We start from the raw sequence: 24,120 nt of genomic DNA, 5'->3' as shown, positions 1-24,120 counted from the left end.
CATTCTGCCTCAAAGATTATACGTTGAGGTGCTCCTAGAACACCTGTGGCCAGGCTGTGTAAAAGTCTCACAAATGTGGTATCGCCATACTCGGGAAGAGTAGCAGAATGTATTTTGGGGTGTAATTTGTTGTATGCATATGCTGTGTGTGAAAAATAACGTCACAATTTTGTTGAAAAAAAAAAAAAATCTTTATTTTGCAAAGGATTGTGGGAAAAAAAAAACTCCATGATACTTACTTAAAACCTTGGAATGTCCACTTTCTAAAAAAGGGGTCATTTGGGGGGGGGGGGGTATTTGTACTATCCTGACTTGTTAGGCCTCTTTCACATGGGGCGGATCAGTGATTATCCGCCCCGTGGATATCCACTTGCTCAGCAGGGATCGCTCAGTCGGTTCCCACTGACCAGGAAGATGACACTGTGCAGGGATGGACCTGTCAGAGCACCGCTCTCCCCTATGGGATATCGGATGACAACGGACCGCAGTGTCTGTTGTCACCCAATCCGATGATGGATGGAATAGTAGGTTTTTCCTCCGTCACACTTTTTCGGATCAGAGCGGGTCCGATGTCAGCAGACATGTCACCGCTGCCATCTGACTCTCCATAGACCCGTTCAGGTCCGCCTGAAAAACTGGCAGACTGGAATGGATCGGCCATGTGAAAGAGGCCTTAGTGTCTCAAATGAGATACACCTGATGTACTGAAGGCCTGATCAGATGTGATAAATTTTCAGTGATTGGCACCATAGTTTGTAGACTCTGTAAACTTTTACAAAGACCAAATAATATACACTAATCTGGGTTATTTTTTACCAAAGATATGTAGCAGTGTACACTTTGCCCAAAATTTATGAAGAAAATTTACTAATTAGCAAAATTTTGACAGAAACAAAGAAAAAAGCATTTTTTTTTTCACAAAATTTACGGTCTTTTTTTTATTTATAGCACAAAAGATAGAAAAACCCACTAGTGATTAAATACCACCAAAAGAAAGCTCTATTTGTGTGGGAAAAAAAGGACGCAAGTTTCATATGGGTACAGTGTTGCATGACTGAGTAATTGTCATTCAAACTGTAAGAGCGCTGAAAGCTGGTCTGAGCAGGAAGGGCGTGTAAGTGCACTGTATTGAGGTGGTTAAAGAGGAAATGTTTTTAATGCTGTAAATGAAAAGCCACTTTTTCTACAACATGAGTTTCAGCAGTGGGGATAATGTTTTCCCATCTACCTATAATAATGTTCAACAAACATTTGAAAAATCTGGTGCCTGTTAAATCACGTAGGCTAATCCAAAAAGCCCCCAACCAACCACATTATCTAACAGAGCCTAATAAGCCCTTTAATGACTGTCTACTGGGATCTATGCTTTTATTCATCAAGCGCTGCACAAACTGTCAGTGCTATATAAATCCCGTATAATAACAATATGTATTGGTTGCTCCCATGGTGTCATATTCCTTTGAATACCCATTTATGCCTGATAAACGGTCCTCTATGACTACAAGATCAGATAGACTTTTCTATCCCCTGCTTGTGCAAACAGCTACACACAATGAGAATGCTGCAGTTGAAATCACAGAAGAGAAGTTTTCGCTGTAGTTGTCCTTGAAAGCACTCTTACTGGCTGTCCCTAGATATATTCTAAAAACTATAGGAAATTGTAATCACATATTTTGTACAGCAATACAGGTTTTCCGATTTAACCCCGTTCAGTATCAGTAACAAACTTGTATATAACTCATTTATATTCAGTTAGTTTACAAATATAATGATAAATCTGATCAGTAAACGCTTCAGAGGAAAATTTTTCCAAAACTCTTGCATGTCCAGACTTCCCCATAGTTGCTCTGAGAGAAGAGTTTCTAACAAATTTTTCCATGGCATCAGCAAATGCTTCCGCAATAGGGGGGCACAAAAAACCGGTCACATTATTTACAACTGATTCAAGAGGACCACCTGAATTGACAGCTATTACTGGGCAGTGCATGTACATAGACTCTACTGGAACAATTCCAAAATGTTCATTACTGGGAGTGTATAATATGCATGTACAATTATGAAGCAGGTTAAGTTTTTGCTTGTCAGAAAATGATCTTAGAAAAGTAACATGATTACCAATTTCATATTTTTCTGCAAAGTTTTTCAGCTCTTGATAATATTCAATATTCTCCAGAACTCTATCATCATAACCCCCAGCTAGAATAAGATGAATCTTTTCCTTGTCCACAGAATTCAGTTTAGCATGTAGAACACATAAGGATTCAAGTGCAAGGGTAAGATTTTTCTTTCGCTCATATCTATTGATTGAGAGAAATACGATTTCTCTGCCCACTGGAACAAGTTCACTGAGACCATCAAAATTGCTGCATTCAAAGTTGCTAATATTTAATGATGGATATAAGACATCTGGCTGTATATGAGATAATGAAGAAAAGGTTTCCTGGAATATTTTAGCAGTGAAATGACTGTTGACTACAATGCAGTCGGCCATGCCAGTGGTCTTCTCCTCTAACCAGTCAATGGGAGCTCTGTAGACCTTCTTAATTAATGACATCCTCTGAGTAAGGAGCTGATCAGGAAAATGGCAATAAAATAAAACAGGTTTTTTGTTTCTAGCCAGTTTGAAAACAGGAATGCATGCAGATACCTACAAAAGAGCAAGAACAAAATTTAGAAATGCACCATGTGTTACACGAAAGAACTACAAGCTTACCTCTCCTACTTAATAAAAAAAAGCGCATGCTGGCGGTGATCCCTCTGCATAATGTTATATATTTATATTTGGAGTGCACCAAATGGTTTTTTTTTGTGCCGAAACCAATACTGAAAATGAAAATACACTAGGCCCGAAAACCAAAAAACTTAAAAAAAAAAAAAAAAAATAAATGTATACAGGAGATGATCAGAGACTGGGGACATGATACAAGAGATAAATGCAGCCAGTCTGTTTCCCCAGTAGTGTAGCCCGTGAAGGGAAAGGAGAGGAGAGGCGCCTGGTTGATTAAAAGCTGTGATGTTCCCGGCGCTCTAATTTCAATAGCTGCGTGTTCCCCACTGCTCGCTGTCACATACAGCTCCTCCTCTTTGTCCGGGCACTTTGATAGACAGATCACCCGTCCAATCCTGGGATAGGAGATCTGTCTATCAAAGTTCCCCGGACAAGGGGGAGGGGCTGTATGTGACGGCGCACAGCGGGGGAACACAGCGCTATTAAAATTAAAGCTGTGATGTTCCCGACGCTCTAATCAAGCAGGCGGCTCTCCTGCGCTATAAACCCCCCCCCCATAATGGGCTCCGTCCCACCCCATTTTGACCGGCAAATTGCTGAAATGTTTCGGAGGCCGTGTGTGTGTGGGTATAATTTTATATATATATATATATATATATATATATACACACACATATACACACACTTTAATATGCTAGTTTACCCTTGAATATATTTCTTTCATATTTGTATATTGGTATAGTGTGTGATGTTTATGCAGTTATTGTATTGTGTATTAGGGGTGGATGTTTTTTCATTTTACTATGATTCAAGTACATGTCACAGTTTAACTCCTGTCGGTCAATTAACATTACAAACATAATATAGGCACTGGGAATGATGTGTGCTACTGTATCCAGTATACTGGGAAGTGTGTGCTGCTCCATACTGTGTCGAGTATGCTGGAAATTGCTTGTCACATTGTGCCAATTAAACTGGGAATGTCCTATAATGCTGCTATATTGAGTATAGTGGGAAAGGTGTAATGCCTTGTACAGTGTATTGGGAATGAAAGGAGATGCAGTGAAGCCTTGACAAGTGTACCGGGATTTGTGTGTCTTACTGTGTCCACTGTAATGGAAATGGTGTATGTGTGCTTCTGTGTACCAAGTCTAAGATGCTGGGAGTGGTGCATGTAGCAGTGTCCAATATGTTGTGCACTGGATTTGGATTTTGCTGCATGTGGTGCCCTGTCTAGCACACTGATCATGGTGTGTATTACTTTATGCTATGCCCATTGTGCTGGCCACTGCACCTTCACTTCCTTCAATCAGTTTAGAGTTAGCAAAGCCAGCATGGGCACAGTAATAGACATTGACTAAACTTAACATCAGGGAATTATAGGAAGAGAGTAAAAAATAAAACAAAATACACGTCAAATCAGACAATTCTGGGCACAGTGTTAACATAACACAATGGTAGCTCTGAATCTTCAAATTTGAGATCACGGTGATTACTGTATGTAAATGAAATAATAAAAAATAAAATAAAATAAAAAACATTTTAAACTACATACAGTTTAACATACCTGGTCACAGAACACCACATCAAACTGCTCCCCGCTGAGGAATACTATATAAAAAGCTAGAAATATCATGCGAATGTAAGCACAAAGTGCAAAACATTTCCCAAAAATACTTCGAGGAAGCCAGTCTCCACAACATCTAATGGAAAGTCCAGAGTCCAGGGTCTCCGAAAAACAGTGGTTCGTGTCATAATGAGCTGTCCACACCTGCACTTTACAACCACAAGACTTCAAGGCCAGAGCTGCATCTACAACCAATCTCTCAGCGCCACCAATTCCTAGGTCTGGATGAATAAAAAGCACTGTCGGTCCCATGACTATTGACAACAGCACACAGGCAGGAAAACAGCTGTGAGAAACAAAATATTGCATTATTCACATTGGTATTTTCTTTTAAAAGCTTTAAGAGTAGTAAAATCATAAGTATGCAGTGATTTTAACTACTTCAGTTCTGGAAGGATTTACTCCCTTAATGACCAGGCCATTTTTTGCAATACAGCACTGCGTTAGTTTAGCTGACAATTCGTGCAACGCTATATCCAAATAAAATTAATGTCTCTCCCCCCCCCCCCCCCCCCCCCACACACACACACACACAAATAGAGCTTTCTTTTGGTGGTATTTGATAGCCTCTGTGGGGGGGATCTTCTCGTTGCACAGCACCAACCCTGCCTCCTCCCCCTGTGCCGGAAATTACGCCGGATGCCTGCTCGCGCCTAAGTGAGGTTACCTGCAGCGCAACCAAGACATTTCTCGGCCACTGAAAAAATGGTGGCGGTGCACGCACAACCACCGATCTGCTTCGGCCAAGCGCGCTAATAGGGAGGGCAAGAAAAAAGGTGAGGAAACCCTGTCCCCCAGGCGCACCTGAGAGAGCCCATGGCTTCCCCCATGGATGTTCCCTCCAGGCCAGAGGAAACACAAGGTGACTCCTTTTAAAGATTTGGAGGAAGGAGGTGCTTCCTAGTTTCCGATGGGAGGAGTCATGTTCTCTCAGGTGCTGTCCTGAAAGACGCCTTGGAAAAATCCCTTCAACAGGCACACACTGCAATGATAATTTGACAGGAGTTCCAACCCTTCCCCACTCTGCTATAAACATATTGGCACCTACAGTTCCACTGTAATATGGACCTTCACCACTCACTGTGCAAAACTCAATTGTCAATTCATAAAAACTATTATTGCTCGTCTCATCTTGAATGGGATTTTTTGCATGATCTAGGGAAAAAAAGGAAATTCAATATTTTTACATCAACACATATCTGGCAGTTTTACCTATGATAATTCCTTGGCAGACACAGGGAACACAGCCTTCCCAGGAAAGAGCTGTGAGGTCCTGACTACATTACCAGAACCTCTAGAGACCCAAAAATGGGGTTAAAAAAATGTAAGCTCATGTTCTCAGATCAGCATGCAGAGTTCCTTACATCATAGATTTTTATTGTTGCGGGGTACAGGCTGCCCATTCATTGCAAAGCAACAGGTTTGTTTTCATCCCCGACCACCTGCTGATTGGTTTCTTTGCAGAGCTGCACCAGATCTTGCACTCTACAGTTTTAGGCTGCTTTCACACTCAGGCGCTAAACTGCTAAAAACAGCGCCTGTAAAGCGCCCTGAAACAGCTGCTGCTGTGTCTCCAGTGTGAAAGCCCTGAGGGCTTTCACACTGGAGCGGTGCACTTGCAGGGCGGTCAAAAAAGTCCTGCAAGCCGCATCTTTGGAGCGCTGAAGGAGCGGTGTATTTACCACTCCAAAAGCACCCCTTCCCATTGAAAACAATGGGGCAGCGCTGCAAACCTGCTTTGTGGGCGGTTTTAACCCTTTTTCGGCCACTAGCAGGGGTTAAGACTGCTCCGCTAGCAGCCGCATAGCGACGCTAAAATGACGGTAAAGTGCCGCCAAATATAGCTCCCGCTTTACCGCCAGTGCACGTAACGCCCCAGTGTGAAAGTAGCCTTAGTAAACCAACCCCATGGTCCTTTATTATCTTGAGCACTATGGGCGATTTGGACCACCCTGTATCCTGCGTTCCCCTCCCTTCCCACTTGCTTTCTTCCAGCCTGTTCAAATTATATGGCATAGCCCATATGTTTTTATCTATGCCAAGGTTAGTTTATGCGTTTTTTTTTTTGTTTTTTTGGCCTCTGATATTGAGACCATGTCAATCTTTCCTCTATGGTCTTTTTTTTTAAAGCACTTTTCCTTCTGGCTATTTTACTGTAATTACATTAATTCTGTTCAGTGCATCCCATGTAAACAGACCTGTGTTATCTGGCTACATTTATAACGTCTGTCATTTTGCTTTTTCTTTGTACATTGCATAAAACAAATAAACGTATTGAAAATAGAAATTCTATCCAATAGTAAAAAAAAAAAAAAATCTAGAGATACACTTGAAGGCTCCATTTAGATGTGTGGTTGAGTCTCATTTTTGCTGCCCACCCTAGCTCCTATCAGGGAGCTCTATATTAACCTGTGCACTGCAGGCCAACCCTGCTGATCAACCTTTGTGTGCTAGCTTCCTGTTACCTGCCGTGTGCTCTTCTGTTGTTCCGTTACCAACTTTGGCGTGTCCTTGACTATCCCTGTTTGCCTGTGATCCTGACCTATTGACGTGTCCCTGACTATTCCTGTCTGCTTGTGGCCCAGACCTTGGCTTTATCCCTCACTATCCCTATCCTCCTGTTGCCTACTGTGGGTGTGAGCTGGGGGACCCTGGGGGTCGCGACCTGGAGCCAGTTGCAGCCAAGTCCATCCTCTGGACATAGGGGATGGGCCAGGAGCACCGGCAAAAGAGGAGGAGGTTTGCGGCCACTCTGTACAATTCCAATACACAGAGCAGGTAAGTAATGACATGCTTGACCAGCCGTCGCAGTTATACTGCTACAAGTTGGCTCCCCTGGGCGAATCGCCATAACTGTAAGTCGGCCGCTTTAAGAGCTTCAGGGGAGCGTGCACGGCGCAATGCCCGCCGGCCACCAGAGATCACTCCTGACAGAGACAGAATGAAGATCTGTCAACGTAAATAGACAGATCTCTGCTCTGTCAGGAGAGAGGAGACGGATATGTTGTTCCTACTGATTAGAAACAGCGATCGGTCTCCTCCTCCAGGTAGTCCCATCTCCCCAGCTAAAACCACTCCTTAGATAACACATTTAACCCCTTGATCACCCCCTAGTGTTAACCCCTTTCCTGCCAGTGACACTTATACAGTAATCAGTGGCTATTTTAACTCTGATCGCCGTATAGATGTCAATGGCCCCAAAAAGTGTCAAAAGTGTCCGCCGCAACCCTGCTAAAAAATAAAAATAAATCAAAATCACAGATCGCCGCCATTACTAGTAAAAAAACACCCCAAATGCCAGAAATATAGCCCTTATTTTGTAGACCCTATAACTTTTGTGCAAGCCAATCAATATACACTTATTGTGATTTTTTTTTTTTTTTTTTTTTAACCAAAAATATATAGAAGAATACATATCGCCATAAACTGATTAAAAAAAATAAAAATAAAAAAAATTATTTGGATCTGTATTATAGCAAAAAAGTAAAAAATATAGTTTTTCGTTTATAGCGCAAAAAATAAAAACTGCAGAGGTGGCCAAAAGAAAGCTCTATTTGTGGGGAAAAAAGGACGTCAATTTTGTTCGGGTACAATGTCACATGACAGCACAATTGCCAGTTAAATTGACGCAGTGCCGTATTACAAAAAATGGCCTGGTCATTAAGCAGGAAACTCTTCCAGGGCTGAAGTGGTTAACCCAGGGGTCTCAAACTGGCAGCCCTCCAGCTGTTGCAAAACTACAAGTCCCATTACACCTCTGCCTGTGGGAGTCATGCTTGTAACTATCAGCCTTGCAATGCCTCATGGGACTTGTAGTTTCACAACTTGAGGGCTGCTAGTTTGACACTTAATGTTTTTTCTCTGGAAATGGCAGGAAAAGAAACAAGGCAACATATAAGTAGCTTCTACTCACAGCGAATGAACCGGTTAGTGTGGTTGTCACAGAAAACTATTCCCTCCAATGACACCTTCACAAGCACAGGACATGCCTGAGCCCTTTTCTTGTCTGGTTAACGTCGTACCGCACTTATCATTAATATTCTACAATGGTTCCAGGTAGAGTACTACATGTTTAGCACTGTCCATAACCCCAGCGCTACCAATCACTTCCGGCTTATCCCACACTGAGGAACTCCCCCCACCGCCTGACACCTAAACACGTCTTCTGCCAGACAGCCGACGTGTCCCTCATACCCACCTGGCACGCTACATAAAACAAGCAAAAAATAGTCGTAAACTATGGCGCCATAATTTATGTGACATTTACCATAGATTCTAATGCCTTTAGTCTTCGACAAAATGGCTGTCTCCCCAAACATCAGACCAATGGAACGGAAGACGACGTGGACTAAAGAGGGCGTAGAACAGAAGGGCCTGTATGAGGGAGAATAGAGTAGCGCGATTGGTCAATAAAGAAGCTTCCTGTTACGTGAGAGCTCTTTTCAGCATTGAAGTGACGCTGCCTTCCCATTTGTACCGAAGCCGAGCGGAGTATTCCTGAGTGTAGTAGGCTCATTCACCTCTCAGAAACATGGTAAGACGGAGACGTATTTATGTGTGGGTGGGAGGTTAGGTCTATGCAGTGCTCTTCTATAGTTCTCATATCTGTGGTGGGATCGCGGGCTCTGGTGTCGGTTTACCCAAATGGATGCAGCGTTGGCACTTCTGGAGCATTCCATACACTTCTACCATTCCACTGGTTTTAGGGCTCATGCCTTAAACGTGGCGTTATTATATTTCTCTTTGGATCTAAACACGGGTGTATTGTCATTTATGAGCCCAGCGCACGCATCTGTGATGTGATCAGTAATATTGCACGGCGTTCAGATCCCAAGCAAACAAATTCTGCTTATAGACCAAACCTAATGGCCAATTCGCATTTTGGGACTTTAGACAGAATAAACGTGATTCTGCCTGCGATCTCTAAGCATGCCACAATAGTGGCACTACGCGCATTTGGGTGCCATTCACGTTCAATGGCACCTGAACACAGTGCGGTTTTGCCGTGTGAATTCTGTCGCCCAAAAAGTAGCGATATGGACAATGGGCTTTGCACAATGTGGACTGCGGTGTGATTTAACACCGCAAAACCGCACCGTGTTTTAGGTGCATTGAAAATTCATGGCGACAGAACATACACAGCGCGTTTTGCCACTACTGCGGTGCGATTTGGGATTGCAGTGATTCTGCCTGAGATCCCAAAATGCCAGAGGTGAACAGGGACTTATGATGTACACATAAGGTTTGTGCCAGTGTTCACATGTTACGGAGAAGAGGTACTCTAGTGGTAGACAAGAGCCACCTGTGTCCTGCAACCAGTTCCCTACGGTGTATAGAGCCCTTTTTTATTTATTTATTTATTTTAATTTGTATATTTCCGTATGTCTGCATTAAAGTCTAAAGAAGAATTCCAGGTACACGTACGTAAAGGGGTTGTAAACCCTCCATTTTTCACCTTAACCACTTCAGTACCGGGCGCTTTCGCCCCTTCTTGCCCAGGACAATTTTCAGCTTTGTTGCACTTTGAATGATAATTGCGCGGTCATACAACACTATACCCAAACTCAATTTTTATCATTTTCTTCCCACTGGGGTTTTAATTTTTTGCTAAACAAACTAAAAAGGACCGAAAAATCTTTTAAGCAATTTTTTTTTCTTAATTTCGGTTATAAAATGGGCACCTGGGTGGGGAGGGGGTTCTCTGCCCCCCCCCCCCATTCAACAAGCCTGGAGTTGGGCTTTAAGCTAATTAACCATTTAGATCACAGGGAACATCGATTAAAACCACCGAGGTGCCATTAAAACAGAATTTAGTTTTTGCTAAAGCAGTTTTTATAACTAGTTCTGAACCTGGGAGAATCCTTCAGAAGTGTCAACAAAACTACCATAGATGTGATGACAAGATGGTAATTTTAAAGCGGAAATATACCCTCCTATCCTTTACAGTCAAGGAAGCTGCCATCTTGGCTTCTGTTTGACCTACAGTTGCCATAGCGCTCAGCTATGACACCAACCATTTATCTGAGGGAACGACAGGTCGGTTGCAAGCAGACGCAGCTGTGACCGTTCTTAAGGGCAGGGTATGGCAGGGTAGGGTATGGCAGGGTAGGGTATGGCAGGGTAGGGTATGGCAGGGTGGGGTATGGCAGGGTAGGGTATGGCAGGGTAGGGTATGGCAGGGTAGGGTATGGCAGGGTAGGGTATGGCAGGGTAGGGTATGGCAGGGCAGGGCAGAGTATGGCAGGGCAGGGCAGAGTATGGCAGGGCAGGGCAGAGTATGGCAGGGCAGGGCAGAGTATGGCATGGCAGGGCAGAGTATGGCATGGCAGGGCAGAGTATAGCATGGCAGGGCAGAGTATAGCATGGCAGGGCAGAGTATAGCATGGCAGGGCAGAGTATAGCATGGCAGGGCAGAGTATAGCATGGCAGGGCAGAGTATAGCATGGCAGGGCAGAGTATAGCATGGCAGGGCAGAGTATAGCATGGCAGGGCAGAGTATAGCATGGCAGGGCAGAGTATAGCATGGCAGGGCAGAGTATAGCATGGCAGGGCAGAGTATAGCATGGCAGGGCAGGGCAGAGTATAGCATTGGCAAGGTATGGAGGGATGGCTGCATCCATCCGACCTCTCCCCTCCACTGCACAGATCAGTACAGAGAGGGGAGAGAGAAACCGGCGTCATGTCATGACGCCGGTTTGTTTACAAGTGATCGCTTCGGAGCTTCGGAGCGATCACATTGTAAACGCCTGGGTGTAGAAAGATGGGCGCCGCTTCGGAGCTAGGCCGAAGCCGCGGCCTCTCCTAAGGCCGAGACCGCGGCATGTGCGCACGGATCGGTGACGATCCGTTGCACCCCTAGGGACGGCGGCACGGAGGGGGAGAAGAGGGGGACGGCGGCACGGAGGGGGAGAAGAGAGGGGGACGGCGGCACGGAGGGGAGCGGTAAATGCTAAGCACTGCCCCCACTGTGACGCATCGACGCCCTGCACGCACGTCAACGCATTTTCTTAGTCGACGTAGTCGATTACGTCGACGCGTCGTGGCAGCTCTAATCTCTACATATGGTGTGAACAAAGCCTAACAGTTACATTCCTGGAATGCCAGAAATGCTAACTGTCCCATTTGAATATACCCTCAACCAATCTGTCAAACCATCAATTGACTGGTGTCATAACTGATCACATGTGCAGCAACATGGCAGTTGCGGAATATTGGATGGGGGGGGGGAGGGGGAACACATTTGGAACGATCGTCTGATAATCTGATCATTGGTACACCACTTTCGAGAGCCGATCATGACAGTTCATGCAAAAATATCTGAAGGGACAAACAGGAGAATTTTCTCATACAATAACAGAACAAACCATTTTTGTGTAGCTAGTATTGTAGCTGAATGAAAAAAAGCATGACCAGAACCACGCATGCATGGAAACAAAAGAATACAATACATCGCTTCCAAAGTTGTAGTCTGTCGTACGAGAATTTTTTGTAACCTATTGGCTTTCAGTATGAGACTAGCATGCAAAAAAAAATAAAAATAATCAATTCTCCAATATTCTCGTTCTGTGTATGAGGCTTAAAGTGATTATAAAGCTTCCTTTTTTTTTTTTTTTTTTTTTTTTTTAAGTGCTACTTGTTTCCTCTGTGCAGAGCGGCCTGATCCTCCTTTTCTGGGGTCTCTCTGCAGTGCTCCTGGCTCCTCCTCCTTCTCAAGTGCCCCCACTGACAGACTATTTCCATGGGGGCACGTGTGTGTGCGTGTGCGTGTGCGTGTGTGTGTGTGTGTGTGTGTGTGCGCGCGCGCTCCCGAGTCCGGCTCCTGTGTCACTGGATTTGATTGACAGCAGTGGGAGCCAATGACTCCTGCTGCTATCAGTCTAATCAGTAAGGACCTGAGAGCGGCTGGAGCTGCTGCGCTCATCCCTGTCGCTGGAACGATTGGGCTCAGGTAAGAAAAGGGGGGGGGGGGGGCCTGCAGCGCAAAAGGCTTTTCACCTTAATGCATAGAATGTATTAAGGTGACAAAACCGTGAGGGTTTACAACCCCATTAAGATGGCATTTCCTCGGCTAAATGGGATAGAAGGATTTAGTTCTGCTTTAAATCCATGGATTTAGTTTAACATAAGTTTTTCAGTTACTGGAAAAGCATATAATTTTGGTAAACTGAAGGCAGGTATACACTAAGTTTAGAATTATTTTTCTCAAATCGCCTTTCAGGACAACCCCGGAGAGAGTAGCTCCACCTTGCAATCAGGAAACACATGCCCACTTTAAAAACACCTCCTCCTCCTCCATGGCTTCAGTTATTGTGTTTCCTCCTTGGAGGAAGCATGTGCCTGAACCAGGGAGAGCTACACTCTCTGCAGGGGAGTAAGGCTTACCTTTTGTTGCAGGTTGTTTCTCTTTGACCCCCAGCAGCATCTCCACGGGGAGAGGACTCCTGGAGCTCCTGGTCCCGCCATCTCACGGGAGTAAGGACCCTCGGAGTGCCGGCGTCGGGTGCCCGGTGTCCGCTTGTTAGCGCAGGGAGGGCTCTGTTGCTGGCGGAGGCCGCTGCAGGTCAGCGGCATGGCTCCGTTTTCGGCGCCGGGTCCCGGGCGGCGACGGCGTCGTTCACGGTGACGCGCGGGCGCTCTGAGGGGGCGTGGCGCCGTGGTTCAGCGCCTGGAACGCAGGGGTCATGGGGCGGGTCAGGTGACCGTGTGCTTCCGCTTCCGGCCGGCCTTGATGACGCGGCGGCCGGGAAAATTTAAAATGAGAGCTGTTTGTAAAATAGCTGCCTCACTCAAACGATGGAAGAGTGCAAGCCAGCTATGGCGGAGACAGGCGCCCCCAGCACCGGTCCAGCCCAGGTACGTAAGGTGCACTGGCACCCTCTGCTTTACTGTGGGTATGTCTTTGTTTGTTCCCCCCTCTTGGGGGCCTGTCGCTGCAGGTCAGAGGTGGACTTCGCTCTGACCTTTTGCAGCCTAGTTCTGGGGTCTCACTAGTAGGTCTGTTTGGTGGTGGGTCTCTGCACTGGCTTGGTGTTAAGCAACTGGTTGTTGAGAGCTTTTAGTGAATTAAACCTGTATGTCGTTTCAGGAAAAATCACTAGGAAAAGCTAGACCAGGTCAGAGAAAATGTCCTTCCTGCAAAACCCCCCTCAGAGATTCATGGCAGAAGGCAATGTGCAGAAATTGTATCAGAGAATTGGTGGAAGAGGAAACATCTCAACAATATAAGGATTTGTTTTCTTCGGTTAAAGAGCTGACAAACTCTTTGAGTTCAGTCAAGTCCATCCTGATACAAAACCCTCCCGCACAGACCGAGCCTCAGAACTTACCGCCCAGCCCCAGGGCGTCGTCATCCAGACAGGTGGAAACTGAAGAGTCTGGAGACGAAGGGGGTAGTACTCTCATCTCCTTCAGGGATTCTGAGGAGGAGGAAGAGGAAGAAGATAGCAGGGGCTCCAAATTCAAGCTATCACTAGAGGAAGTAGATGATATTTTAAAAGCAATCTACACTACTCTAGAAATTCAGGAAGAAAGAGTACAACTGTCAGTTCATGACAAAATGTACCAGGGGTTGGACGAAACAAAACGGCGAGTTTTTCCTGTCCACAGGGTCCTCTCAGACTCAGTGAGAAAGGAGTGGAAGGACCCAGAAAAAGCCCCTTTCTTCTCTAAAGCTCTCAAAAGAAGGTTTCCCTTCGAAGATAAGGACTCAGAGGTTTGGAACAAGAAACCCAGAGTCGATGCAGCTTTCTCGCAGGTATCCAGACGAACGGATCTAGCCTTTGAAGATATGGGGATCCTTAAAGACCCAATGGACAAAAAAGCTGACTCCATCCTTAAAAAAGCTTGGGATGCTGCGTCAGTCAGTCTAAAACCAGCAATGGCAGCTACGGTGGTGGCCAGGAATCTGGAATGTTGGGTAGAGAAGCTGAAGAGCCATATTGAGGCGGGGACACCCCGCAAGGATCTCTTAGAGTCCTTTCCACTGATCCTGAATGCAGTCAAATACATGGCGGATGCATCAGCAGAATCAGTTAAACTGGCCGCTAGGTCTTCGGCTCTTGTAAATTCAGCCAGGAGAGCAGTTTGGCTGAAAACATGGTCTGGGGACACTGCCTCTAAGGTCAAGCTGTGTGGTCTTCCCTTCTCGGGTGACTTGCTCTTTGGTCCTGATTTAGAGTCTGTGCTGGATAGAACAGCCGATAAAAAGAAGGCTTTTCCAGTTAAGAAAAAGCAGATTGCTAAAAAGAATTTTCGTGCTTTTCAGCAGTCCCATAAAAAAGACCAGGAGCACAAGAGCAGATGGGGTTCACAGAAGGGCAAAGGCAGGGGTGGAGTCCTCTTTAGATCTCCCCCAGAGCAGTCCCCTAAGAACAAGTGACAATATCTCCCCAGTGGGGGGGAGACTGTCAGCTTTTCGCGAACAATGGGACAGGCTGTCTCCAAATCTGTTCGTGAAGAGCGTTGTCGATCAGGGGTACATGTTGGAGTTTTCAGAACTACCCCCGAGCAGGTTTTATGTGACAACATTGCCAAGGGATCAGGAGAAGGCCTCTGCAATGAAGCTGTTGTTACAGGAGCTGATACAGCAAGAGGTTCTGATTCAAGTCCCAGTAAGCCAGCAGGGCGGGGGTTTTTATTCACATATTTTTCTGGTGAAAAAACCCTCAGGGAAGTACCGTCTAATCCTGAATCTGAAATTCCTGAACAGGTTCATTCGGTACAAACATTTCAGGATGGATACAATTTTCTCCATCACAAAGCTGTTGACCCCAGAATGCTTCATGGCATCCCTGGACCTAAGGGATGCCTACCTTCATATACCAATTCATCAGGCATCGCAGCAGTTCCTGCGCCTGGCATTGAAGGTAGGGAGTTCGGTATGGCACCTCCAATTCAGGGCTCTGCCGTTCGGACTCTCGTCCTCTCCCAGGGTCTTTACGAAGATTATGGCAGAGGCTTTGGAACCCCTGAAATTGAAGGGAATTCCAGTCGTTCCTTATCTGGACGACCTTTTGTTTTTTGCAGACTCCAGGGAGCAGGTCCTAGTCAATCTCCAGAGGGCCCAGTCTCACCTCGAGGGCCTGGGATGGCTTCTAAACCTAGAGAAGTCAATCCTGACCCCCTCACAGGAAATGAAATTTCTGGGGTATACATTAAATTCGATTCTCCAGAAAGTTTTCCTGCCGTTGGAAAAACAGGAAAAGTTACAGCTAGCTGTACAGCGGATACAGAGCAACCAGACAGTCTCAGTCAGGATGGCTATGGCAGTTCTGGGCCTGCTTACGGCAGCAATCCCGGCTGTTCAGTGGGCCAGGTTCCATTCCAGACCCCTTCAGAGGGAGGTTCTGTCAAGCTGGTCCCATCAGGATCCTTTGCTAAAAGCTAAAAATTTCGTCAAAGACGAAAAGGGCTCTTTGGTGGTGGAGAGACCAGGCAAACCTCTCAAGGGGCCTGGTGTGGACCTTTCCTGTGGACAAGCGCCTTACTACAGACGCAAGTGCCTGGGGCTGGGGAGCCCATCTGGATGGTCAGACATCTCAGGGGGTCTGGTCCAAACAGGAAGCTCAAAGATCATCCAACTGGAGGGAGTTGAAGGCGATCTTTCTGGGTTTAGTGGCATTTCAGCAGAGTTTGAGAGGCCACCATGTTCAGGTGTTGTCAGACAACACAACAGCGGTTACCTACATTATGAAGCAAGGGGGAACCAGAAGCAGGAGCTTGATGGAGCTGGCCAATCTGTTGTTAGCCTGGGCAGAACAGAACACAGCCTCACTATCGGCAGTGCATCTGAAGGGCTCTCAGAATTTGTTTGCGGACCTCCTAAGCAGGCGCAAATTGCTAGAGGCAGAATGGAGTCTGAATCAGGAAGTGTTCCTGATGATCTCCGAGGCCTGGGGGGTTCCTCAGGTAGACCTTTTTGCCAGCCAGCAGAACTCAAAGGTGGACAGATTCTTTTCTCTTCACCGAGGAGATGCAGCAATAGGGTTGGATGCATTCGCTCACCCCTGGCATTACCAGCTGTGCTATGCCTTTCCCCCCTTTCCTCTAATTCCACTAGTACTGAGGAAATTCAGGGAAGAAAGGACAGACTTAATACTAGTCACTCCTTTTTGGCCAAAAAGACCCTGGTTCGTGGGTCTTCGAAACCTAGCCTCGAAGCCCCCATGGAGGTTACCACTCAGAAAAGATCTGTTATCCCAGGGGACAGTAAGTCATCCAGAAGTGGAACTCCTGCAGCTAACCGCCTGGTTTCTGAGGAGGACCTGTTAAAGGCTAAAGGTCTCTCAGATAAAGTAGTAAAGACCCTGCTGTCCAGTAGGAAGGCAGTTACACAGGCAATTTACATGAAGGTCTGGAAAAAGTTCAACTCCTGGTGCAGTTCTAGAGAACTCAAGGTCAAGAGCACGGTGTCAGTCTTGGAGTTTCTCCATGAAGGAATGGAGAAGGGTCTCGCAGCCAGTACCCTGAAGACTCAGGTGGCTGCCTTATCAGTTTTCTTTGAAAAGACTTTATCTAAAGAAACTTTAATTTCTAGATTTTTTAGGGCTCTTGCTCGAAAGACCAGTAGCCCTTAAAGACTTTCCCAGTTGGGATTTGTCTACAGTTTTACAGGGTCTCTCGGGAGCACCGTTTGAACCCTTACAGGAGGCTTCTTTGCAGAAGGTGGTTTTAAAAACAATCTTTTTGGTGGCCATCACCTCGGCCAGGAGAGTCAGCGAGCTCCAAGCTCTAGCTATTACAGAACCCTTCCTTAGAATTTATCAGGACAGGGTGGTACTGAGGACGGATCCAGCATTCCTACCGAAAGTATCCTCAACTTTCCATCGATCACAGGAAATAGTGTTACCTACATTCTCTGCAAGCCCAGCAAATGCAGGAGAGGAAGTTTTTCACACATTGGATGTGAGAAGATGTCTTTTACAGTTTCTGAAAGTTACTAAAGAATTTAGAAAATCAAACGCCCTCTTTGTGATATTTTCTGGATCACGCAAGGGGGAGAAAGCTTCTAAAAGTACGCTGGGTAGGTGGCTTAAGTTGGCTATAACAGAAGCCTATAAAGCAAAAGGAGAAATACCTCCCTCAGGTATTGCTGCCCACTCTACTAGATCCACAGCAGTTTCCTGGGCTGAAAGGGCCGGTGCCACGCCTGAACAAATCTGCAAGGCTGCCACTTGGTCCAGTTATTCGACATTTCTCCGGCATTACCGGTTAGATCTACTGTCTGCAGCAGATCAGGCCTTCGGCAGGAAGGTACTGCAGGCAGTAGTCCCGCCCTAGGGTAAGTTTCTCGGTTATCCTCTCCGGGGTTGTCCTGAAAGGCGATTTGAGAAAGACTCAGTTAGACTTACCGGTGACGGTATTTCTAAGAGCCTTTCAGGACAACCGTTACTTCCCTCCCTAGGTTATGCTTAGTAAATGTATTAAGTTCTACCATGGTGTTGTGCTTTCTGTGCTTTGTTTTCCAGCGTCGGAAGGCCACAATAACTGAAGCCATGGAGGAGGAGGAGGTGTTTTTAAAGTGGGCATGTGTTTCCTGATTGCAAGGTGGAGCTACTCTCTCCGGGGTTGTCCTGAAAGGCTCTTAGAAATACCGTCACCGGTAAGTCTAACTGAGTCTTTTCTAAACTTAGTGCAAAACGAACCTCCATCATGGAAAATAATTGTTTGGAATTGCTCACCTGCCATTACCCTATGGAGATAAAATGACTCTTCTGAATATTTCAGTGTTTGTGGCACAAAGATGGTTGTAGTGCACACCATTATTTACCTGTAGCCTAATTTAGAAACCCTTTCATCCTTCAGCTGTAGCCTAGAATTATCGTGGGCCTTGTCCAATAATCTCATGTAAAGCTAGAGCTATGATTCTGTGATGGTGGCTTTTTATAGGTAATACCAAATGTACACATCTTGTATTTCAGCCTGGCCCTGCAGCAAGTTCCACCAATGTTGGTGCCTCTAGTCGATCACCAAGTAAAGCAGTTTCCCCAAGAGCAGCAGGATCTACTGTGAGACAAAGGTAGGATGAACAAACTTCTTGGGTGACATTATATTATACTTTAACCACTTAAGGACTGAGCCTCTTTTTGAGATTTGTTTACAAGTTAAAAACTTTTTTTTTTTTTTTTTTTTTTTTTTTCTTTTCCTCCTAACACCATGGAGAATAAAATGGTGGTTGTTGCAATACTTTCTGTCACCGTATTTGTGCAGCGGTCTTACAAGCACACTTTTTTTGGGAAAAAATACACTTAATGAAATTAAGAGAAAATTAAAAGATAAGTCTACAGTAAAGTTGGCCCAATTTTGTTTTTATATTGTGAAAGATAATGTTCCGCCGAGTAAATTGATACCCAACATGTCACACTTCAAAATTGCTCGTGGAATGGTCACAAACTTTTACCCTTAAATCGCCATAGGCGACGTTTAAATAAATTGTACAGTTTGCATGTTTTGAGTTACAGAGGAGGTCTAGGGTGAGGATTATTGCTCTCGCTCTACTGATCGTGGCAATACCTCGCATGTGTGGTTTTAACAGTTTTCATACGCGGGCGCTGCTCACTTGCTTCTGCGCACAAGCTTGGCAGGACAGGGTGCGATTTAAAAAAACAAAGCCCTTTAAGAACTATATTTTTTCCACCCAAATGCATTTTTACATTTTTCTACATTGAACCTCATTTGCCATGTAGTTGCCCACCTCAATTTCAGATCCTTTTTGCAAGGTTTCCACATCCTGTGGAGAAGTTATTGCCCTGCTTAGCTTAGTATTGTCCGCAAATACAGAGATTGAACTGCTAAACAAATGGTTTAAAAAAAATCAACTTAAAATTAGTTGCCCCGAAAATTGTAAAAAAACAAGAGATTTCAAATTGGCCTGGCTTCTGATGTTTCTAGTAGGGGTACGTGATGTCGCTGTGCCTCCCCGGAGAGGTGGAAACTCAAATACTGGGGGGTGGCGAAGGGCGGGGGGGGAAGAGAGAGAAACTCCAGCTCTGTGAATGTTGTTCCTAAGTATATTCATTATTTTTTTTATTTTTTTTCTCTACCTCCTAAATGAAAGAAAAACTACAAGCAGTGGTGCAAGAAGTGCTGGACGGACCACATCTGCTGGCACAGGAGGCATGTGGCGATTCTATACAGAGGACTCTCCAGGTCTTAAAGTGTAAGTTTCATGTTGCCTGTTTTTTATTTTTTTTATTTATTTTTTTATCTATCTTTAGTTTAGATACTATCAAAATATTCTTCAACATGCAAATTGTGTGTACAGCCCTGCTTTAGTTCAATCAAACATACTAGAGATTATTCATTATAACGGAGTGGTCTGAGGCAGCAACTGTTTTGACACAAGGCACAGATTTCATGGCAGGCAATCTTCCGGGGGGTGAATCTTGGGTTGTGGTGACTGGGTCAGGGGATGGGATAGTCAGTCTGTCCTCGGCTCCCTTTCACACCCCCCTTTTTTATATTGGTGTCCATAGCCCCCCTTTACACCACAGTTCCCCCTTTAAAGCTGTCCCACAGTGTCCTCGGTTCCCTTTCACATCACAGCCCCCCTTTACATTGCAGTTCACAGCTAAACATACTAAATATAGGGGGAGCCTCAAGTGCAGCCTCTGACATCAAAGGACCACATACAGTGAATGTATTCTTTATAGAAAGCGATCAGCCAATGACAGAGGGCACTGGTGGGGGGGGGGGGGGGGGCGGCAATCCGGCCAAAACACAACAGCTCAGCATGGGAGATCTCTGAACTAACTTGACCAGAGCTGTGGGTTCCATGGGGAAAAAAAAAACTGTAGTGTACTGAGCTTCAGTGCAGAAAAAAATACTGTGACAGCTCAGTCTGGGAGATGTTTTACTGACAACCCCATGCTTGCTCTCCTATCATCACTGTCATGTTTATTACGTGATTGGGAACATCACTGGTTATCAGTGCTGTCTAGTGCCTGCCCCTAAAGGTTTTCCATAAACTAATAAAAGCTATCCATTGTAAGAATCCCTAATTGCTACTTGCTGGACAGCTTGGTATGTTAAAGCTGAAAAATGACAGACTTATTTGCTTGATCACCAGGGTGGGGGGGGGGGCATAGCCTAAAAAGGAAACCGATGCAGCCATTACATCCAAGAATTGCAATAGAATACATTTTTTTTTTTTCTTTCAGGCTTAGATCCACTTTAACCACCTTAAGGTAGAATTCCACCCAAAAGTAGAAATTTTGCTAAATTGTCTCTTTGACAGTTATCCTGTCTCCCACTTCCAGGAGTCCAGGCCATGGCGCATTATGTCACATCTCGGCCTTCTACCCCCTGCTGCCGGGCCAGTAGGAGAGCGCAGAGTTTTTTTTTTTTTTTTTTTGCAGGAGTGGGGGGGACCTCCTCTTTAAGCACTTACAGACCGCAAGATTTTCCCCCTTAATGACCAGGCCATTTTTTGTGAAATTGCACTGCATTGCTTTAACTGCCAATTGCGCTGTCGTGCAATGCTGTACCCAAACATAATTGGCAGCCCCCCAAAATGTTGCTTTCTTTCAGTAGTATTTGATCACCTCCTGTGGTTATTTATTTTTTTGCGCTATAAACAAAAAAGTGACAATTTTGAAAACTTTTATACTTTTTGCTAGCATGTCCCCAAAAAAATTTAAATAATTCTTCATCAGTTTAGGCCAATATGTATTCTACATATTTTTGTTAAAAAAAATATAAAAAAAAACATATATTGATTGGTGTGCGCAAAAGTTAGTGTCTACAAAATAGGGGATATAGTTATGGCATTTTTCATACTTGATGCTTTTTTTGGGATCATTGACATTTTATATAGCGATCAGCGCTAAAAATAGCCACTGTATAAATGTCACTGGCAGGGAAGGGGTTAACACTAGGGGGCAATCAAGGGGATATGTGTGTGTCTAACTGTTTGGGGGCTGGGCTGACTGGAGGAGAGCGATCGCTGTTCCTAATCACTATGAACAGAAGAACTCTCTCTAACTCCCCTGTCAGAACGGGGAGCTGTCAGATCCCTGTCCTGGCTCCCCATCCCGGGGCTCGGATCTTTTCCGCGGCTTCCCATGGCTCTGGTAAGCGGCTGAGACGCCTGGGGAGAAGGTGGGCACCCTGCACTCATTCAAGTGATCTCGTGGTGAATCTGCCACTGAGACCACTTTTTTTTTTTTTTTTTTTTTTTTATGTGAACGAGGATCGCTCTCCATGGATAAAAATACCGGGGATATGGCAGCCAATGTCAAAGTAGAGATGTATATCCACAGTGGTTGGTCCTAAAGTGGTTAAGGTTCCTTCATCACAGGAAGTCATGTCTGGGAATATAATTTACAGATTGCAGATATGAAGTTGTCAAGCTTCAGCACTTGTGTAATGCATAACAAGTGCTAAATTGCAGACCTCTCAAACTAGAAATGCTGCATTTATTTATTACCAGCACTTGTTTAGTGAATATAAAGGGGTGGGTCCTGCGCAAATCATGCCACTCAAATAAAATACACAAATTCAAAATAATATAAATATGTGCATACATACAATGCCGTGAAAAAAATATAGTCCAAAAACAGCACGCATAAAAAAATATATAAAAAATGGAAAAAAGGTTTAATGATAGAACAATAATAAAATGTCCGCTACTCAAGGCTCCCAGAACTCTCACCTTTAAACGAAGTGAATAAGCAAATCAAACAAACTCCAAGATTCTCTTATTTCATTCATAAATAATAAATAGCCATCAGGAAATCCAAAGGAGGGATGCAATGATACAATTCCGCCACTAGAGGGCCAGTCCCAGCTTCCAGAATAGGTGAAATGGATCTTCACTTCTATTTCACAGTGTATGGCTCAAAATAAGAGAGAGGAGGGGGAGAGAGAGAAACGGGAGACTTCCATAGTGTAGTAGTTTAAAAAACGGCAGGTAGATTTATTAAAAAGCAGTAAAGACTCTCACATTTTAATTGCAAAAACAAGCACAATCAGGAAGAGGGTATAATGACAACTTCCTCCCGCCTTACTCTACTTCCGGTTCGTCCTCTGGCCAATCCCTACGCGTTACGTCATGTGACTTCTTCATGGGGATCGTACTTGTTTAGTGCTGTCAGTTTACACAGCACTTTACCAAACCTCCCAACTTTCTGAAATGGGAATGAGGGACACCTATTAGCAAAAGTATGTAGGCATAAGACCCTGCCACGACTCCCCTTAAAGGAGAATTGTACAAAAAAATTGGTTAAACCTACAAGTGCGTTTTTTTTTTTTTTTTTTTTTTTTTTTTTACCACTTATTCCTGTATACTGGCTTTTGGAATTTACAAATGCAGCAATTTAGAAATTGGATGAAAGGGTTAGCACTGTAAAATACTTTTTTAATGGATGCATTTTATATACAACTATTTAGATCAGACCATAATGAGGAGGCGAGAGGGACTTTGTGTTTAAATGAGGGACAGCCCTTTTAAAATCAGGGACAGTTGTGAGCTATGTTTAGTACATTGTATGTTCACATCAGTCCCTGCCCTCACATTGCAATCTAAGGTCCCTAACAGTGGTGTAGTGGGTAGCACTCTCACCTAGCAGTAAAATGCTGGTTTGAATCCCAACCACGACACTACCTGCCTGGAGTTTGCATGTTCTCCCTGTGCCTGCGTGGGTTTCCTCCGGGTGCTCTAGTATGTGTATTAATGCGAGTTACATAGTTAACTATGTAACTCGCATTAATACACATGCTAGAGCCACTTTAGACAGGAGCCTATCAAACTACCGACATGTCTTTGGAGTGTGGTATAAAACCTGAGTACCTGGGGGAAATCTAAGAAGGGGACAGAGAGAACAAGCAAGCTCTGTGCAGGTAGTGCCATGGTTGGGATTCGTACTGATGACCCTAGCGCTGCTGGACGGAAGAGATAACCACTGTGCTCCCCGTGCATCATGTTGCTTGGGTTCCATCTCCCATCCTATAAGTATTGTCTGTTATGTTTTACTAAATATAAATTTTGGTACAAATTTTTTTTTATTTTTTTTTATTTTTTTTTTGCTTAGAGGGCCTGTTCCAGTACTGGTGATGAGTCTACTTTTTATTGCTTCTGTGTTCATGCTTCACATCTGGGGTAAATACACACGTTCTTAAACGTCTGCGCTGAAGGCTACTTTGGACCAAATAAGCTTTGGACTTCTTCAGAGAACTACCATCTTGCATTTAAGTGTAGACTTAACTTGTGGTTTTGGCAAACTTTTAAGATGTCAATTTTGTAAATAAAACAAAAAAAGAACAAAACGGTGTCAATGTTTTCTTCTGGTTTGAATAGAAATAAAGTGGCTGCTGTCATTTTGATCTGGATGATGTAAATTCACACAAACCTATTGCATTAATTGTCTATTAGTTGCTAATAAACTAAAAATCAAATCCTATTCCATTTTAAAATGTATTTCACGGGGCCCCATGAGAATATTTATACAGATATTAGCATGTTTGTATATATTGTAATTGGATTTAGATGCACTTAATGACAAATGATCACAAATTATGTTAATAAAAATAGCAAGGGGGGGGCAGAGAAGGGGAAATCCTTTTATTGAAAGAGTCGGCATGACCTGCAGTTACTAATAGTTTACCATTATGTTGATACGTCATAAATGGTAAACCCTAGGAATATGTGACCTGATTCTACCGATTAGAAATGAGTCTTTATCAGCATGTATCCTGGAAGAAGTTGGTTGCTGCAGATTGAAAAAAAAAACATAATGTAACATTGTTACCAAATTTCTCCAGAGAACTT

At 44.4% G+C, this 24,120-nt stretch overlaps 2 protein-coding genes across 2 annotated transcripts; one reads left to right on the top strand and one right to left on the bottom strand.

Annotated features, from left to right (window-relative positions):
- Window positions 1–923: 923 nt before the first annotated feature.
- ALG2 (ALG2 alpha-1,3/1,6-mannosyltransferase) lies at window positions 924–8,530 on the bottom strand. The gene is made up of 3 exons (XM_077491817.1): window positions 8,269–8,530; window positions 4,296–4,641; window positions 924–2,647 (listed from the first exon to the last, which is right to left on the bottom strand). The coding sequence occupies exons 2-3, from the start codon at window positions 4,605–4,607 to the stop codon at window positions 1,739–1,741; spliced, it is 1,221 nt and encodes a 406-aa protein (XP_077347943.1). The 5' UTR covers window positions 4,608–4,641; window positions 8,269–8,530; the 3' UTR covers window positions 924–1,738.
- A 194-nt stretch (window positions 8,531–8,724) lies between these two features.
- Window positions 8,725–23,618, top strand: SEC61B (SEC61 translocon subunit beta). Its single transcript, XM_077491818.1, has 4 exons — window positions 8,725–8,889; window positions 18,275–18,372; window positions 19,411–19,512; window positions 23,384–23,618. Exons 1-4 carry the CDS (start codon window positions 8,887–8,889, stop codon window positions 23,469–23,471), a joined length of 291 nt encoding a protein of 96 aa, XP_077347944.1. The 5' UTR covers window positions 8,725–8,886; the 3' UTR covers window positions 23,472–23,618.
- The last annotated feature ends 502 nt before the right edge of the window (window positions 23,619–24,120 follow it).

The sequence above is a fragment of the Lithobates pipiens genome, unplaced genomic scaffold, assembly GCF_037356315.1.
Source record: "Lithobates pipiens isolate NorthernLeopardFrog02 unplaced genomic scaffold, aLitPip1_a1.2 Scaffold_19, whole genome shotgun sequence".
Taxonomy (NCBI): domain Eukaryota; kingdom Metazoa; phylum Chordata; class Amphibia; order Anura; family Ranidae; genus Lithobates; species Lithobates pipiens.
The sequence above is the reverse complement of the archived record's forward strand: the minus strand, read 5'-3'. Positions and strand labels throughout refer to the sequence as shown.

Excerpts from the sequence above, each read along its gene's own strand:
- SEC61B (XM_077491818.1), top strand. Across the intron at positions 18,373-19,410 it reads GGATCTACTGTGAGACAAAG|AAAAACTACAAGCAGTGGTG; the intron begins GTAGGATGAACA and ends CCTAAATGAAAG. Across the intron at positions 19,513-23,383 it reads GACTCTCCAGGTCTTAAAGT|AGGGCCTGTTCCAGTACTGG; the intron begins GTAAGTTTCATG and ends TTTTTTGCTTAG.
- ALG2 (XM_077491817.1), bottom strand. The coding sequence starts at position 4,607 with ATGGGACCGACAGTGCTTTTTATTCATCCAGACCTAGGAATTGGTGGC. Across the intron at positions 2,648-4,295 it reads ATGTGGTGTTCTGTGACCAG|GTATCTGCATGCATTCCTGT; the intron begins GTATGTTAAACT and ends GCTCTTTTGTAG.